This window comes from Uloborus diversus, chromosome 5 (assembly GCF_026930045.1).
Source record: "Uloborus diversus isolate 005 chromosome 5, Udiv.v.3.1, whole genome shotgun sequence".
NCBI lineage: Eukaryota > Metazoa > Arthropoda > Arachnida > Araneae > Uloboridae > Uloborus > Uloborus diversus.
The window spans coordinates 11,047,439-11,067,103 of NC_072735.1; the positions used below are offsets into that span (position 1 = coordinate 11,047,439).

The window sequence follows — 19,665 nt, forward strand, 5'->3', positions numbered from 1 at the left end:
CAGGGAAGTTTTAGGTTTTCTTTCTCAAATATTCAGCAGATATTTTGTAAGTATTGAGTTGTCTTCATAATATTTATTTAAAAAAAAAATTTTTTTCAAAAACATTAAAAAAAAAAAAAAAAAACCTCTTAATTTGACTTTTAGCTATAATTAAGAGGTACATACTAATTTTTTAATCACAGATTTTTTTTTTTTTTTTTTTTTTGATCGTTAGAAAAGAATTTATTGAAGAAAAGAACATATCAATTTTCCTTTTACACAATTCCCAGTTTTTTTTACAGATTTGTGACGTATCGCATTATATTTTCATCTTTTTGAGAACTATTTCTTTTGCAATGTAAAGAAATAGTTGGAAAAAAAGATATGTCTAGATTCCCAACTTTATTATTAATTATTTTAAATCGTTTATTCATTCATTCTTCGTTGATAGAAAAAAGTACAAATTATGTATTAATATCCTCCTGGTTTAATCATTATGAAAATGTTTCTAAGTAATACCGTGTATTTTTATACAATTATGGTAAAATTATATAAGGTTAAACAGTTTATAGGTATAAAATTTCAAAAAAAAAAAAAAAAGATTTTGCGACCACATTGGAAGAAATTAATATTGACTTTCTTTTTGAACACTCCGTAATGTGAACACCCCCGATATTCTGAACACATTTTGATGGCGAATCCATATAGTAAGATATCCTGCTGTTGCTTTTGCGGCGACAATGTTTCATCCAATCCCCCTTTATGGTGCAACACCCCCCCCCCCCCAATCAGAATATTTTTGTTCCATTCCATAAGTGTCCAGGTTAGAAATAATTTACTGTACAATATTTCTGCTCTTTAAAGAAGATTTATTGGCTTAAGGGCTTTTTGAAAACATTATTAAAAAACCCATGATATTGTTTATTTTATTTTTTAATTGTATCGGGGGGGGGGTTACCTTTCGGTGCCCCTCCCAAAAATTATTTCTGTGTCCGCCCTTGCACGTATGGGGGATTTTTGTTTGTGAAATATTTTTTTATATTTCTAAAATAGGTTTGTGACTGAATTGAAACTCATTATTTCAATCAAGTCCATGTTCTTGTATGCTATGTATAATAGTACAATTACTTCCAATTGTTCCTAAAAATGAAGATGAAAGAAAGAATAAAATTTCAACTCAATACATTTGTAAAAAAAATATGTATTTCAGTTCCTGTTCGTACTATAAATAAAACAAGTGTAATAAATCAACGAATTCAAAAATCGAAATATAAAATTCATGAAACCATTTCTTGTATACACAAAACAATACAAATGATAATAATGAAATGATACAAGTTTTCTATAGTAAGTCAAATATACACTTCTTGTTGACTTTGATTGCATGAGCAAAATATGTAGAAAGATAAATTTTTGAATTTTTAAAAACTGCGGAAAATGAAACAAAGATATGATTTTAAAGCAAAGAAATGTATTTTGTAGGGCAGAAAATAATGTTTGAGTAGTAAAATTTCCGCATTGGAGTAACAAAAAATTATTTTGGAGTGAGAAATGCTAAATTTAGGAGTGAAGGGAAGAAAAAAAAAAGCAGCTATATATTTGCCCCGCAAAAAGGGGGGAAAAAAGAACATGAGACGTAGAAAGTATAAAAGAGAATTAGGCAAAGTGAGACAGGAAGAAGAGTGAGACAGCAAAAATTTCTTTTATGTTTAGGCTAATTCCAGCCTGGTAAAAGTTTTGAAAGATCAATTCGACATTTTGTGAACAGTAGCGTAACAATGGGGTCTAGCTCCCCTGGCGAACTAAAGAAATTACGCCCCCCCCCCCCCCCAAACCCCAGTCGCCCACATTGCAACTCATTGTGTCCTCAAAAAAAAAAAAAAAAGTTTTTTTTTCTTATTTTCTTTTTTAGAATTGTTTTCAACGATGCTCAATGTTCCAATTCAGTAGATGTTATGTATGTGTGTAAATATATATGAACCCCCTCTAGCTCTTTTTGTTGAGAATTTTTTTGCAATTTTTTAAAGCATTTTTCAATTTATATGATTAAAAAAAAAAACTCTTAAAAATTTTTTGTTTAATCAGCCGACATGCCGCCCCTCTTTCTGCTGCGCCCCTGGCGATAGCCACTCCTGCCAACCCCTAGTTACGCTACTGTCTGTGAACAATATTTAAACAAAAGGTTGCTTTCAAACCTGATGCAAAGTGATGTGTGCCTTGTTCACATGTTTGTAAGAGCAATTAACAGCGCAACAGCAAGGCATGATGTAAATTCAAGAGTCGGTGTGTGTATTATACGGACATTAAAGTACAAGTTATGCATACATACTTTTTTTTTCCTTACTGTAAACTTAAGAAAAAATTACTAGCGACATACAAAAAATAACAGCAATAAAAGGAGCTGAAGGAGACTGATTCTGAATGAAACTAAGCATGAGTTTAACGTCAATAGAGAATGAATGGATCGTTGGAATAGACTGGATATGGATATGTTGTGAGAAAGTGGACGCTTTGAATCAATCGTGAGAAAGTGTTTTTCTGCAATGATCAATGCTTGTTTTCTTCTGCTTTTTATCGAAAGCATCACTTTGCTGAGGGTGTATGTTCTTCGAATGAAACCCCCCTCCCCCGCTTGAAGATAGTAGTACAAAGAAGACAACACTTAAAAGGTCCTCTTTTCCCCTAAAACCGTAATAAAACTGTCCTCTTCCTCCTTGCGTTGACGAATTGTTTTCCGCCCATTTCCGTGGGAAAAGTAGGAAAATGGTTAAAATTAAAGGCACATTTTTGAGCCTATATCCCCATCCTTTATTTTATTATATAAAGTTGAAGGAATAAGTTAATTAAAATGTGTACGCAAACGTAAAATGAAAAATACAAAATGAAATAAAAAATGCACTTTTGTAGCTGTATGAACTAAGAAGTAAAAAATAAATATCAGTAGCGAGATCCTCAGTAAGGAACCTTCCTGTATTATAATTAATGTATTGTTATATTTCTGGGGTAATGCAACGCCCTCATAGTTTATCAAATTTTGCTGTAGTACCCCCATGAGTGAGTACGGAATGGGGGAAGGGGGTATTCCCCCATGGGAGGAGGGATAAAGAGGGGTCCTTGCCACAAATGTTCATGCTTTTGAACGTTTTACCTCTCCTGCACCTCAGATGAATGTTCTTTTCCCCTCCAAATAAAATAATGAATATTTAATTGCCTAAATACTGGAAACTAATTATGGGGGATGCGACTTCGAAAAAGTTTTAAGTGAGGGGAGGGGGACAGTGGTCATATTTAGATTCAGGGGCTCATTTTTTTCCACAAAAAAATAGTTACTGCAAATCAGCAAGTTGTGGCAATCGTAAAATAATTATGAAAACGAAACAAAACATAAAAAGAATTCGCTTAGAATTAGAAAATACGTGATAAAAGAAATGTATTTGAAATTCAGAGTGATGTTTCAGAATTAATATTTCAGAATCATTCCCCCATTGTATACATTAGTGAAGGGATGACAATGAGGGACTTGCTGCAATTTGGTTTCAATAGCCAGGACCCAGGCGTAATAAATTTCTGACTTTAAGCACACAAATAATCTTAAACAAGGAAGTAACGATGATTATTCACTTTTCATGCATTGTTTTATTATACTTTTCTTATGAAAACAGCGTGGGGGAATGACAAATGTTAAAAAAACGTTACCTGATTTGGTGAACTCGGATCTCTACTTTTTTCAGCTGTTAACTATACTAAAGGTGAATTCCAAGAAAAAGGAAATATGACACTTGAGTTTTAAAAATTAATAATCTGCCACTTGCCATATACCATTCTCTTCAGCAATAATTGAAATTCTTGAATCTTAACCTGTTTTCCCCCAAATAGTTTGATGACTTTCAGAAAATCAAGTGCAAAATCAATTTTTCTGTTTAGGTTTTTACGCAGCAAAAAATCTCTGCTTTGTTACATACTGTAATTTAAATAAACTTATTATCAGCATATAATATTTAGGGTAACTTTTATCCTTTGAAGTCTAGTTAAGCTTTTTGGTAAGTTTATTCAAATTTCTTTATTTCAACCATGATATAGGTCCATAACTTAAGTGACAATTTGATGTCCTCCCTTTACCGAAATACTACATCTCAATTAGTTCACGAAGAGCCTATGGGATATAGAAGCTAATGTTTTTTTATGCAAAGAAGAATTTTGACCCTTGTCAAGGAGGCATAGTTAAAATTTTAATAAATATTTAATTTATATGGTTTTTAATGGTAACGGAAGGACAAAAAAATACGGTAACGGAAGGGCATTTATCTATAAGCTGATGCAGGGTAATGTTTAAGAATGTTAGTAGAAAACAAACTATATTTTAAAGTAAAATCTATATAAGTGATATTTGTGCAAACATTATAAGTGCTTTTATTTAGATAAACTTTTATTAAAATTTTTTAATGTTTCGTGATTTTATTTCTTCTATTGCATGAAATGAAAATCATGAAAACTACAGTTAAAAATTCCTAAGCATGTGATAATCATTTTGGTATGACATGTTTGTAATATGACGAGCCAATTCCAGCAGAAACATTTGCTTGCAAACTTGAAATTTATATTTTAACGATACAATATTGAAATTGCTTTCAGATTTGTTGCCACAAGTCACAAGAAAGGACTGTTGACAGCATTGATTTAACTGTTAAACGTACTATGAAGGGATCAGTAAATTCAAAGATCAACTTTCAAAAAGATGGAGAAATATCCATTATCATCACAAAATACGCACTATTTGAACCCTGTAACAAGTTATGTTATTGAATATAGTAAGTACTTCAAGAAATCGAAGGAGATTTCACTTCAAAGTCAACAGATTGAGGATAGTTTAAATAATGTTAAAAATGAAGATCAGATCCTGATTACCGCAGGGACACGTAGGGCACAGACCCCCCCCCCCCCCTCTTTGTTTTCAGGGGGCCCAAAATCCTCCTAATTTATCAAAGTAATTAAAAATAAATGATAATTTCACTCAGAATCTAGAGCACAATGATATCATTGATATTTTTGCAAATGCCAAGACAAGGAAAAAAAACTTCTTATTTGTTAATAAAATATCCCCTTAAAAATTTGATATCTTTTGCAAATAATAAAACCCACTCCCAGTTTATTCTGTATTTACTATTAAAATTTATATCATAGATAATTTTTATGTTTACGGTTAAGGGCAAATTTTAATTACATCTTATATAATTATAACGTATTATCTCTTCTACTTTTTAAATGTACCTTTATACTATATTGTGATATGAGGTACCTCCAAATTTAGCACAACTGTGTTAATACGCAAGTATCGAAATATTTTATTGCTTCTTTAATAGCATAAGGGGGAATATATTGGGGGGGGGGGGCACAGAATTAATTTTGTGTGCCAGTGTCTTCAAATATTTTGGGCCCCTCCGCGGGGGAAGGGGGGGGGGCTGAAACAGAAATGCTCCCCATGTCCAATATTAGAATGATCGGGCTCTGATGAAGATACAGCTGAATCAAAAACACCAAATCATAAAAGAATATGCCAAATGATTCATTAACGTTTGGACAAGTTTTGCTAGCTGGATGGAAAGGAAAGAAATTAACAAAGAGCAATATTTTGGACAGGTACTTCATATAGAAGATAAAGTAATACAAATAGCTTGTTTGAGAATGCATAATAGTATGGGAATGATCTTTGTGTTTCCTGAAAAAGAATATAAATGTTCTATGTATTCTGATAAAATTATTGACTATTTAAAGAATTCAGAATTGTGACAGATGGTTCAGGCTTAGGCATTAGATATCATTGTTTCAGACTGCTGTATCAGCTGAATAAATGTTTTTAAGTTGAAATTGACCAAGTTTAATTGCTTTGGACTCCTTGTTCTTCCGTTACTGTTCTTCCGTTTCCCTTAACAAACGCATAGTTTATATTCTTAAAATAATTATTTTTTAAAACTAGCTTTGAGAAACTGAATGATTGAACACTCCCGTATGTTCTCTAATTTTTATAGAATTTTCCATTTTATAATTTTGCTGAACTTTTGGGGAGAACATGATAGAGTGAAAATCATGTCGCAAAAATGTCCTCCTGTTGCCGTTTTTTAAATTTGATTTAAGAAAAAAAAAGCAACAAACGAAAAATTCTTGGCTTTGGCTTTTTAAGCAACTTAGTATGATGTATATAAATGTCTACGCATCAGTTTTTGAAAAAAATATGTAGTTTGATAAGCTCACAGACAGAAATACATCGATTTTTCCCCCAAAAACCGTTCTTCCGTTACCGCTTGAATTCACCACCTCAACATTTTATTATTTTAATGCTATTCTGAGGGCTAATTTACTATTGTGATGGATTGAAGCAGCTCGCTGGAGACGCAAGCTTATTATAGTAAGCAAAAAATATTTGTGTGAAATTATTTTTACTTTTATTATCTTGTTAAACTGTAGCCTGAAAAGCATTTAAACTTCTAAAAATATGTGTAAATCATAAAACATTCGTAAACATAACGAGGGCATTTCTGTGAGAATGACCCAAAAATAGGATGTTTATGCGCTCATTGTCAAGGTTATTTAATTACATTACATTTTAAATAACTTTACTGTTTAGATTAGACCAATTCTAAAATTTAAAACGATCTGGCAACTAGTATTTTTTGACCCCTGAATATATGTATTGTTGACACTAGTGGATTAAATTAACTATTTTTTTTCAATAGTTATTTACAGCTTTCTGGAATTCATGGTTTTATATTTATTTTGTATTCCTGATTTTATAATTATTTATACTGTCACCAATAATGTTTTGCAATGTTTATTGGAGTAGTTTACTGTTCCAAAGAAAAAATATACATTTTCAAAATCAATGACACTGTTACTAGAGCCGAAATCATTGATTAAGTTAATTCCATTTTTTTTTAAAGTTTCAGCCTTTAATTTTTTGGCTTAATTTTAACTATTTTCTATTTTTAAGGGTGCAGCTGCTCTCCCTTGCCTACTCTGACATCCGACAAAAGCTTTTCTCGGACATCTTTTCATCCATAAGCATTATCATCCATTTTAATCCTAAGCTTTTATTCATGCACGCGATTAGTGACGAGGGAATGATCACTGATTTAACTAGTATGTTGTGGCCATCACGAAACTTTCTTCTATTTTTTTTTTTTTCTGATCCCTCCCCATGCTTGACGAGGAAGCAATATTCCCAACAAAAACAAAATGACACATGCAAAAACTTGACGACTATCCCAATGTCTGAATTATTGCAAAAGCAAGGCAAAGAGCGAAAATTGAAAGTTATTTTAAAAGCCTTGCTTGAATGAATTACAAATATTTTATTTGTTAACAAACATAAGATGGCAACAGTTCAAAATTTTAAATCATTGAGATAATATTTCCTATCATTTCCATACAATTAAAATCACGAGAAATATGCAGACGACAATCTATTACGATTTATCTTTCTTATTGTTGCATTAATAAAAATATTTTTATTCGCAAAAAAAAAAAAAAAAAAATCAACACCTCTTGGAGCGATCGGCGTCAAAATAGAACCAAAGCCTGTTTACATATGGATTCACATATATTCCAAATTTCAACCAGAACGTAGCATTACTTCTTGAGATAGGGCACTCAAAATGGAAAAAAAGAACGGGTGATTGCGCTACCCCCCCTTTTAGCTGTTGACACAAAAATAAAATCAGTTCTTATACCCACTAAGGGCTACTTGCCGATAAATTTTTCTTTCATTCCGTTCATTATTTCTTGAGATACAGCAGTCACAATTGACGACAAAAAACGTTCTACAGCTCAACCCCCGTTTGAGTTATTGACACCAAAATTGAATCAGCACCTGTTCCTGTTAATACCAACATATGGACCAAATTTTGTTTGATTCCGCCAGTAACTTCTTGAGGAATAGCAAGCACGCGTAACTCGAAAAACGTCCCATTGCTCCACCCCCCTTGGAGGAATTCGCGCCAAAAACTAATGGGCACAAGTTCACATAGGGGCACATATGTGTACTAAATTTCGTTCGATTTCATGCGGTAGCTTTTGTTGTAGAGCGGCCACAAAAAACTGGTCACACACAGACGTGACACACATACATACACACACACATACATACATACACACACACACACACACAGACAGACAGACATTTTCCAAAAATGGTCGAAATGGACTCAGCACACCTCAAAACGTTCGAATCCGTCAAAATTCGAAATTCGAAAATTTGCACGAATCCAATACTTTCTTCTATATATTAGATATAGAAGAAAGTAAAAATTTTATCGGTTGCCAGTTTCTGTTAAATAAACAAAATACTTCTTATGTCAGCAAGAAAAAGATTTAAAATTTTTCCTTGATCCTACTTTTGGGGGTAGCAACACGTGAAAGTTTAGTTACGTTTTCTTTTCCGTGCTGTCCTCTGTTATTTAGAGAGAAAAAAATCATTTAAATTTTGATATCTTGACGTTTCCGCAAACACGAATTGCGATAGGACCCTACTCGTTGAAGTTCATATTTCTACAGATGGAATGGAAATGGTAAAGAAATCTGCACCCGTCCTAATATGACTCATGATTTTCCAGAATAGATAATACGAGGCATATCCATGAAAAATAAAATAGTGATATGGATGCAGTAATTAAGATTGTGATTTTATGGCCGATATTCACCAGTACATTTATCATAAAGATTATTTACAGCGTATTACGTTATGTATTTTTATTTCTTATCAGTGTTAACTGATGGGAATGAGTAATCGGGAAATTTTGAATTTAGATAGTTTTATTGTTTATATTCATCCATACAGGTGTTTTCGCCTGAAAAAACACAATTTTTACCCAAAAAACCTTCTTTTTTAAATGTTAAGTCTGCTTGAGTTAGGCCCTGAAAAAAAAAAATAATAATTTTAATAATAAAACCAATCCGCCGATGATTTGTAACTATGATGACGAAAATTTCGCTCTCTAAATAAATACTAAAAACAACCATCGTCATGGTAGTCTGTTAAAGGAGAGTAACATCCTTTTTGGTGAAGCGAGGATAGTATATAATTCGTTATTGCTAAAAAAAAACAGCCCTGAAAAAAATATAAATAAAATCAAACCGCACATGGTTTGTAACTATGAAGGCAAAATTTTCCCTCCTAAATAAGTACTAAAAACAACCATTGTCATGGAAATCTGAAAAATCAGAGCAACATCAAACTTGGGAAAGTGAGAATAGTACGCAATTCGTGATTGCTCAAAAAAAAAAAAAAAAATATTTAATGTGTTTGGACTGACCCGTTGATAGCAATCGAAAGAACACATTTTTCCTGCTTATGAAAGCATTCGTTTGGGACTTTAGATTCATATTGAACTGAAGTTATAAATAACCTTTTTTTTCAAGTAAGTTTCAAGAACAATTCTAAACCTTTATTTACGCAATTGGTAACGATTTCATTATTGGCACACAATAGTAGAAAGCTTAATCATTTAAAATTCTTATCTACTGTCAATTCTTTTGAGTTAACAAACAAAACACTTGTAATTGGTTTTAGTAAGGGATTTTCAATTTTCTCTCATGATTCTGCTTTTACGACTAGCAAAACTCAGTAGTTGTGATTATCTTTCTTTTTTGCTTGTTTTTACTTTCTTCTATATCTAATATATAGAAGAAAGTATTGGATTCGTGCAAATTTTCGAATTTCGAATTTTGACGGATTCGTACGTTTTGAGGTGCGCTGAGTCCATTTCGACCATTTTTGGAAAATGTCTGTCTGTCTGTGTGTATGTGTGTGTGTATGTATGTATGTGTGTGTGTATGTATGTGTGTCACGTCTGTGTGTGACCAGTTTTTTGTGGCCGCTCTACAACAAAAACTACCGCATGAAATCGAACGAAATTTTGTACACATATGTGCCCCTATGTGAACTTGTGCCCATTAGTTTTTGGCGCGAATTCCTCCAAGGGGGGTGGAGCAATGGGACGTTTTTCGAGTTACGCGTGCTTGCTATTCCTCAGGAAGTAACTGGCGGAATCAAACAAAATTTGGTCCATATGTTGGTATTAACAGGAACAGGTGCTGATTCAATTTTGGTGTCAATAACTCAAACGGGGGTTGAGCTATAGAACGTTTTTTGTCGTCAATTGTGACTGCTGTATCTCAAGAAATAATGAACGGAATGAAAGAAAAATTTATCGGCAAGTAGCCCTTAGTGGGTATAAGAACTGATTTTATTTTTGTGTCAACAGCTAAAAAGGGGGTAGCGCAAACACTCGTTCTTTTTTTCCATTTTGAGTGCCCTATCTCAAGAAGTAATGCTACGTTCTGGTTGAAATTTGGAATATATGTGAATCCATATGTAAACAGGCTCTGGTTTAATTTTGACGCCGATCGCTTCAAGAGGTGTTGATTTTTTTTTTTTTTTTTTTGCGCATAAAAATATTTTTATTAATGCAACAATAAGAAAGATAAATCGTAATAGATTGTCGTCTGCGTATTTCTCGTGATTTTAATTGTATGGAAATGATAGGAAATATTATCTCAATGATTTAAAATTTTTAACTGTTGCCATCTTATGTTTGTTAACAAATAAAATATTTGTAATTAATTCAAGCAAGGCTTTTAAAATAACTTTCAATTTTCGCTCTTTGTTTCATTTCTTATAAAAAAATTTGAATTTAATGCGCGCTTTTTCCCGCGAGATTCATCTGAAAATGAGCTAAGGCAATCGAGGTCGCGATTATTTTATTTTTTTAATTTAATATAAGTTCTTGTACTACTAACTACTGTAATATATTTCACGTAAAAGTGTCAAGTCCACCCTTTATGGTTTTACAACAGGATACGGTACACAACGCAACAATACTTCATTTAAGTTTCATTTGCATCAATTATTTCCTTTCAAGAGAAAAGCAAAACTGCCAGTCTTCCCAAAAAGCGCAGCTATTACATAACTGGTTGCATCCAATGAGATCAGCGATCGCATCCTCGTTAACACGCCCTCCAGTGCATCAGCAAAAATCGTAACGCCAGCGAAACAGCGATAATCTTACAAATCTAGTCTTCCGCTCTACCCCGTTCTCCCGCGAAGCGAGCTCAAGTTTCCACTATTGTAGGTTTTCTCCATTTTATACAGCTCACTGATCAGCTTAAGATTAGCCTTTTTGGATCGGACATCGGAGCGCGTGTTTGAGTGGCTGTCTTTTCTGGCGAGTTATCGCGTTTGGTGATTATTCACTGTGAGCAATTATTAGCGGCACGTAAATTTTGGGCAAATTTGGCGAAATCCGAAACTTTGCTGTGGTAACCCTAGCAGTGCAACAATGAAAAATCTGATCCAAAATGGCTAAATTTAAGCTGATGCGTCGGCCTGTCTATATAGCTGCTCTAACCAGAAGCCGTGATAAATTTTGTATCGAATTTTTTCCGGTAAACTCGAAACTGTTTTAGTAGAGGAAAAGAGAGGCTAGATACAAGTGTTCGCAGTCCTCCTAATTTGTGAGCCAAAGAATGAAAAGGACAAAAAAAAAAAAAAAAAAAAAAAAAAAAAAAAAAAAAAAAAAGCTTTTTCTTTTTAAACGTATTCAAAGGCAACACAGGTAAAACTTTGTGGACCTATACTGCGTTCATGGGAAAGATGAACTGGATGTAAGAAATGCTGCATTTGGGGACGTCCATCACATATTCCGCTTGGACAGAAGCGAGCTCGGCGGTCCGATTTTTTCCCCAAGTTAGTTCGGCAAAATGATTGGTACTCTTTTCGCGTTTAAACTCAAGTTTTATTTAAAAAGCGTTATCATATGCACATTTTATGAGTCCTTGATCTGCCCAGTTACGGACGTCCAAAGAAGCAGTCTGTTGTTGTTTCTAATCCTCTGCTTGTCTTACGGAGTCAGACAAAAATCCAACAAATCATTGACCCTTAAGAAAATAAGGACAAGAAGGGGGGGGGGCATATAGTCTTTGGTAAAAGACCCAAGCAATCCAGATGTGTTCTTGGAGAGACTCTTCAGATGTCCGCTTGCCAATCCAGAAATTGCCGATTTAGATAACTTATACAATTCGACACAAGGCGAGCTTCAATGCAAAAGAATGGAAAGTTCATTCTCCTATTAGTATTATAGCTCAAATGGGCACTTTTACTTTCTTTTCAATGCAGAGAAAATCCCAGAGTGGCGTATTATTTACTTCCGGTTTAATAAACACCACATGACAGCAGGAAAATGCTTCAATGTTTACTTGTATAAGCCTTGAATGTTTGCTGTTATTAATCAGTTATTTTATCTCGGGTTATTTCTTCATCGGTAGCCACTTTTGATAGCGCTTGGAATTTCATCTTAGCGGAACGAGAACATAACAATAAAACGCATTGTTTACCCTTTCCTGGTTTAGACGTTATAAACATCAACTCAACACAGCTTTTGGTCTGCATTAGCGGTGTTTATGTTTTAATTGTGTAGGGAGTGAACCTTTTAACAAAGACTGAAAAGCACTTCAGATTTTTTTTCTATAACTCCAGCTTATATAATATGAACTATTTTTAATTCTTTGAAAGTTGAAATGATTGATATTAATTCTCTGTGTAAAAGTGAGGAAAAAGTAAGTTTTTCCTTAATCAATTGTAAAATCTTTCTGTATTTTCTTTACAAGAATTTGAGTTCACTTTAGTTTTGAAGTTTTATTTGTAAAACATTCTGATAAAACTTGAATTTCTCTAAAGAACTAGTTCTAGTATTTGATAGACTCTATCATTTGGGCTTCTTTGCTTGGCGTTTAGAATGTTCACATATATCTTCATGGTCCTAACCTAATGATACGCTACAAAATATCTCTTCAAAACTCTATGAAGCTTTTAAAAGCAGTCTACAGTGGCTTCCAAAAGTGTTCGTACACTTTGAAGGTTTTTTAGTAAAACTAAATCAACGCCAGGGTCGGATTTAGCGTTTGAGCGACTCCGTGCAAAAGTGAAAAATTGCGCCCCTTTGGAACTGCATGAAAAAGACCCCCCGTCCCCCCCCCCAATAAATAAATAAATACATGCTTTTCTTTTTTTTTTTTTTTTTTTTTGCAAACGCATAAAATGTGTCACAGTAGCTTGGTAATAATTAATGTAAATATTAATTATAATTTTCATTAAAAATAACATTTTGTAAAACGGTTTACAGATTTAATTTTGTTGATTTCAAAAATAGTTAAACTGTTACAGAGCTAATTCTCCGAGAGCGCGGACCTAACGTTTGGTTTAAGAGGGAATCCTTACTAGAATATGAGCACACAAATGAGGATACTTGTGCCTATGTGGAATCTGGAATTCAGAGAATTATGCTTGATGTGTTGCATGCATATTACTGATCTTCTTTCTATGTGGAAAAAATAAATTAATGGGTAAAATAGATAAAATTTTGAGATCTTGAAATCAGTTTATGTTTTTCGCAATCACGAATTGTTGGGTTTCTCGTTTCTACTAATGGCTTTTATCGCAACTATCATTTCAATTCAAGACATTAAAATTTAATTGAATGTCATGAGTCTGATACAGGATGTTATGGGAGGGGGGGTGTTGAATACTATTTTCGCCTAAAAAAGATCGTGTAAAGTGAAGAAGGTCGTTTACAATATTTTGATTCCTAGGCAAATAGATGCCACCAGTATAAGCATACATAAATAAAATTAGAAGACGGACATCGGTCAACGGCCAAATGAAAACCATAAGCAATTCAGGACAGCCACAAAAAAAAAAAAAAAAAAAAGCAATATAAACATTGCGCTATGGACAGAGTTTGAAAATATCATGATATTTTCGAAAATATTGGATATTTTGATATATATTGGATATTTTAATATATATCGGATATTTTAAATTAGCACAAACTAAAGTCTTCAAAATAGTAAATGCATCCTCAAATCGCTCTTTATTTTGTTATATTATAATTACAATATGTAGACTTAAAGTTGAAAATTCTTTCATTATTTATATCTAAAATTTCATTTTGCATTTCTATCAATTTTAATGGGGTTAATTTAGCATTAGCTGTTTTACTCATTTTTCTTCTGTTAGCTACTTCTACAGTTATATAACTCAGAAATAAATAATATACATTAGTCAGTGCACAGTCATTAAACATTTTCATTTTTTCTGACCGATGTTTAATAATTAATTAGGCACATTTAATATGAATTCAAATTGTTACATTTTATGAGTATAAAATACAAGTAAAATATACTTCAGATGTAAGGCTACTATAAACAGCTCTTGGAGCATCCTGAGCATCCATGGTATTTTTGCGAGGGTCTTGGTGCTTCCCTTGGACTTGAGGATGACAGGAGAGATCAAACTGCTTTGACTCGTTTGAGCACAGGTCATCTAAAAACCCTCAGATTTTCCCATGGTAATAGAACTTTCCTAGTTTGCACCAAATGTCATACTGAAGAGGCCACTGCCCAACATCTGATTTTTTAAGTTGGTTTGGTAAGCGAGGATCTATTGAAGAGACCTGCTTCTGTCTTGAAGTTGATTAAGGCGAACAACCTCATGGATCTGATCTGTTTCAGAAACAAAGAGATAAGTAAGAAGAAGAGAAGAAAAAGGAATATTATATTACTTCGTTATATTAATGATATATTATACATCATAAAAATATAGTACATAACTTTTTGGTTATTTTTAATGATAAATGAACAATATTACTATGATTAATATGCTTTTTATATTGAAAATACCAGTTGAAAAAATAAATATCAAAATATGATATTTTCAAAATAAATATCGGATATATATTGTGATATTTGATATATATCATTATATATATCGGCGAATCCTGCCTATGGGTAAATTTAGAGTATAAATAGGGGTCTAAGGGGTTACAACCTGAAAAATTTCCTAAATTGTAATTCTAAAAACTCTATTTTTGACACTATTTTAGATTTGATGATATTAGGAAGAAAAGGAATGTTAAGGGGATTTTACTTCAGATTTTTTCGAAATTGAAGGCTCAAAATGAAATTTTAAACAATTCGAAATTTTAATTCTTTGAACGGAATTTCAAAAGGGAAAGGAAGAAGGGGTTTCCAAGGGTCTGAACAAGAAAATGTTTCCAAAAAATAAGTAAATAAAACTTAAGTTGTTGTCAATCTATATCTTTTTTTTTTATTCTACTCTAATGGGCTGTGTTAGAGGCTTTACCTTTTGTAGACCTAGTGCGATACCCAAGGTAGCATCCATTTTTTCATGTGGCACTGCTATCGACAGATGCTATTGCCACAAGAATATCGACGCCCAGTTTCCTTATCAGATGGTTGTTCCTGGGCTCTTTTGATGCGAAACTTAGTAGGAATTTTTTTTTTCCATAAGTACTTCAAGTCAAATGAATAATCGAGGGATCTTTTACATGGCGCATAATCATAGGACCCTAGCACTGTCTAGTTTCTGCATTTTGAAAATCCACCGATTGGAGTTGGGTTTGAACCTGCGTCTTCTGGTGTTAGATACCAACCCCAAACCACTACACTGTCATGTGCAGGTAAACGGCAGTATCTACAAAAATGAGTTTTTGAGATATTTGAAAAAAACGCGTTTTTGATTTCTCCTCTTACATCAATAAAATATTGAAATTTGGTTTTAGGCTATTCTATATGTTTATATCGAAATATTTTTTGGGTAGTCTGTTTCATTTTGATTTTGCAATCAAAATTTTAATTAAAGCAGATACTGTCGTTTACCTGCTCTTCGCAGTAGTAATTTTCATGCACTTTTGATGGTAATCAGCAATAGCTGCACAATGTACTATTGAATGTCCAATAATTACAAATTCAACATAATATGGAGTAGACTCGTCATTACGAAGTATATTTATTGCAAAGTGAATAATATATTTTATTTTAAAAAATAAACAAATACCTTGTATACACTTGACATACATTTAATATAAATAAATGAAATGTATCTTAAAAATAAAATAAAAATTTATTTTTTTACACAAATGTTTTTATGCCTTTATAAAAATAAATTAATGAATAAATATGTATATTTATATATAAACATATGTTGGTTATAAATTTATTATTGAAGAAGACAGAATTTAAATAGGGTATCGACATACATCCACTTGATATAAATTTAATCCAAAACACATTTACGTACCTCCTCAGATACCAGATATACTTGCTGATTTAAACAGTCCTTGCTACAACAAACTCATTTTTGTGTTTTACCTTTTTAAACACTGAATAGAGAAAAACTTCAGTAGATTTTTTTTTTTTTTTTTTGCGCATCTACTCAATCTTCTGTCATGTTCCTTCTTAATTGGAATTCCTCAAAGTCACGAACGAAGGAGGGGGGGGGGGGCAGACAGAAGTCTTCAGCTGAAAATTAATTTTTAGAAAATCAAATTCTTTGATTGATTATCTTCATGATCCACTTTGTAAAAGTGATTCCGGGAACCTCAAGTTCTGCAGGGAAACCACAGAAGTCATTTGTAGTCATGCAGATGACAGTCATTTTGTTGTTGTTGGAGGAAGCCACATGTTTAAAATGGTGAAAATCAAATACATTTACTCAAAATTTAAGTACTGACAACGAATAGTCAACAAGGCATATGTTTTAATTGCTTAACGGCATTTTTGAAAACTATTTTATGTTTCTGTGTTGTCACTTGGCAACTAGAAAATTCTTTATGCATTTTTAGAACTACGACAAATTGTTTACTGTTCTGCACTTTGTAATAAAGCAATAAATCTCCAGGAAAATTTAGGCGAAAGAAATGCTTCGTGCGTTAACTATGGCTCTCATCGAACTACTAAAAGTGCAGCAGCTTAGTATATATTAAAATTGTGAAAAATATCGTCTTTGACAGAGCAAAACAAATGGAACAGAATCGTTCTGTTGCTACACGTTTATTTATCGTCTGCCAAGCATTACTTGTGTTTACTCGTATATTATCTTCTATAACTGTATATTAGCAAAAACTCATTTTGTTTTATTGTTTTTAGAACACGGATATGAAGAATCAAAGATTTTTTAAAATGTTTGGGGGCTGTGAAATTACAAAACATTTTCTTCGACTTTGTTTGAAATAAAGTATGATTATTTTCCTTCAGTATCCCCCTTATTATTTTCCCCAAGTGTCTTCTCCTTTTAAGTATCTCTTACGCTCAAGGACGAGAGGCGGTAATTCCCAAATTTTGCTGAATGATTAAATATGACCTGGCACGCATACCTACATCTAATGAGAAGCGACTAGAAATCATTTTAAAAAATGCAATGTTTTCTCTAAATTTGCTGAATCAAGGAAATTTTTGAGAGGTCACACAATGACCTCCCGTTGGGGCTTTACTGCTTGCGCTTATTTAAGCTAAAAAGAATTCGCGAAAAAGTTTATGCGTCTTGGTTCAAGTTTCGGCGGCGATTCATTTATGTTCCATTCGCCGGACAATGGTTATGGGCAGGTATAGAGCAGTAAGTACTTACTGCTGATTACGTGCATAATAACCTATCTTCCATTAGAGTGCCCCTGGAGCCAATAGCCAATCTCAATTTCATCTAATTCTTTTAGCTTCAACTTATGTCATAGAACTCCAAAAATAAATATAACCTAAAATTTTGATGACCTGAATCATTAATGTAGCTCTGAATTTCTGTGATTAATAGTGTGCAAATTAAATTGAAGAAACATTACCATTTTCTCCGTATGTTGTGGCCATGGTTATAGAATGAATTATTCGTGTTACTTTTGCAAATATGTTTTTTTTTTAAATTTTATCATTTGTTTATGCTTACTTTTTTGACCTATGCATTAAATTTCATTTTCTTTTCTTATTTTTAGATATGATTTAGTTTTTATTTTAAAGCGGCATGAAAACAAGAGCAAACAATGGAGGTAGAACTTTTCTTTTCAAATTTTTTTTCCACTGTTATTCTTTGGTTTAAACAGCTTGCTTTTATAAATATTGATAAGTATTTTGAATTTCGAAACATGTATTGCGTTAGATGTTCACACATAAAATTGAGTTATATTTATTTCTATTATAGTGAGAAATATTTTGTTTTCCTCTTTCTTTTCTTCATTCAAATAAAGCACACAAAAATTGCAGAACATACTGCTTTACTCAAGGGCGGATCCAAAAAAGTTTCAAGGAGGGGGGGGGGGGGTGATTTTTTTAACTAACCTGTTACTACGTTTATTTGGTTCATGGACAACATACATTTTGAGTTCGTGTACTTGGTTACACAGAGGACCCGTTTATGAACTCACGTCCAATATGACAGATAGCACAATACGGGTACATAGTGTAGGACAGAATTAACAGCATCTAGAAGGAAGTTACAACTAGGGCGACGAGGGGGAATTGAACCCACCACCTAGGGATTACTACAATGACGCGCCAACCAACTGTGCTATCAAGGCCCCTTACTACAGATCTGGTTTGCTCATGCTTGTGTATGGGGGGGGGGGGGGCTGAAACAGCATTTTATCTAAAACTGCTAAAATATAGAGATTTAACCAAGGGCACCAGAACCTTTTCTGCTGACAAATTAGCTGATGGTGATGTAATTTTATACTGATTGTTCCGTAATTACGCTTTGAAGTTCAGTAAAAGCTTGAGTTGTCTAAAAGTGCAGGAAATGCGTAATGTTGAATTTGCCAGTTTTCCCTTGTCTGTATAATTTGTCAGTATATATTTACTTAATCTAGAAAGAATATTCTTTTTTTTACACCTACTATGTCTCATTTACTTTAGAATCATAATTTTAATTAGAGTCCCAAGGTATTGCAGAATGCAAGGAAATAATTTTTCTTTGCAAATAAAGCTCTGTGTAAGAGCCTTGGCACCCTCCAAGTTAACTAGAACAGTTTTGATGGATTTCCTTTAAAACTTGTTCCCTAAAGAAAAAAAAAACCATTCCTCCCAAGGTGTTTTTTTTTTTTTTGGGGGGGGGGGGTCCTTTGTTCCGGTTGACTTGGAAAAGAACGCCATTCTTGATATTGTGTAATAGGGATGCACTGATCAATTGGCAGTAAATCGGCGGAAAAAATATTTTCCAAAATAACTTTTGTTAAGTATACCTTCAACAAGAAACTATGATGAATACTTGAAATACACTGCCAACTCAGTCATTCTAGCCCCGGAACTGTTGTTTCGTGCTTATTAGCACTCATCAGCCCGGCATAGGAAGTGACTGAGCCGGAGGTGGAAAATCTCTTAAGAGAGCCGAACAAAGAGGTAGCCAAAGAGGAGCCAAGAGAGCCAAACAAACTGGTAGCTAAAATAGAATCAGCACAGCCCAGACGAGTGACCGAAGTAATGAATTCAGTTCAAATCGAAGGTGAAGGCAAGGCATGGCATTTTCAGTAAGTTACCGCCTTATAGCCGAGGCTAAGGCCGAAGCACTTGAAATACAGCGCCAGCTCAGTCATTCCAGCCGAGACAGACCAATTAGCTACCAGTTTGTTTGGCTCTCTTGGCTACCTTAAGAGGTTTTTCACCTCCGGCTCAGTCACTTCCTATGCCGGGCTGATGAGTGCTAATAAGCACGAAACTGCAAGTCCTCGCCTGGGATGACTGAGCTGGCGGTGTATTTCAAGTGCTTCTGCCTTAACCCTGGCTATAGGGTGGTAACTTACTGAAAATATGATGAATACATTTGTTAACAATAAATAAATGTAACTTTCTGCAAACATT

The 19,665-nt window shown here is 33.3% G+C and overlaps 1 protein-coding gene across 1 annotated transcript in view; it reads left to right on the forward strand.

Moving 5' to 3' along the window:
* The first annotated feature begins 12,450 nt into the window (after positions 1–12,450).
* LOC129222392 (coronin-2B-like) overlaps positions 12,451–19,665 on the forward strand; it is a 30,559-nt gene continuing 23,344 nt past the window's right edge. The window contains exon 1 of the mRNA XM_054856894.1: positions 12,451–12,585. Coding sequence (XP_054712869.1) covers positions 12,547–12,585 — 39 coding nt within the window. The 5' untranslated portion in view covers positions 12,451–12,546. The remainder of the gene's footprint in view (positions 12,586–19,665) is intronic.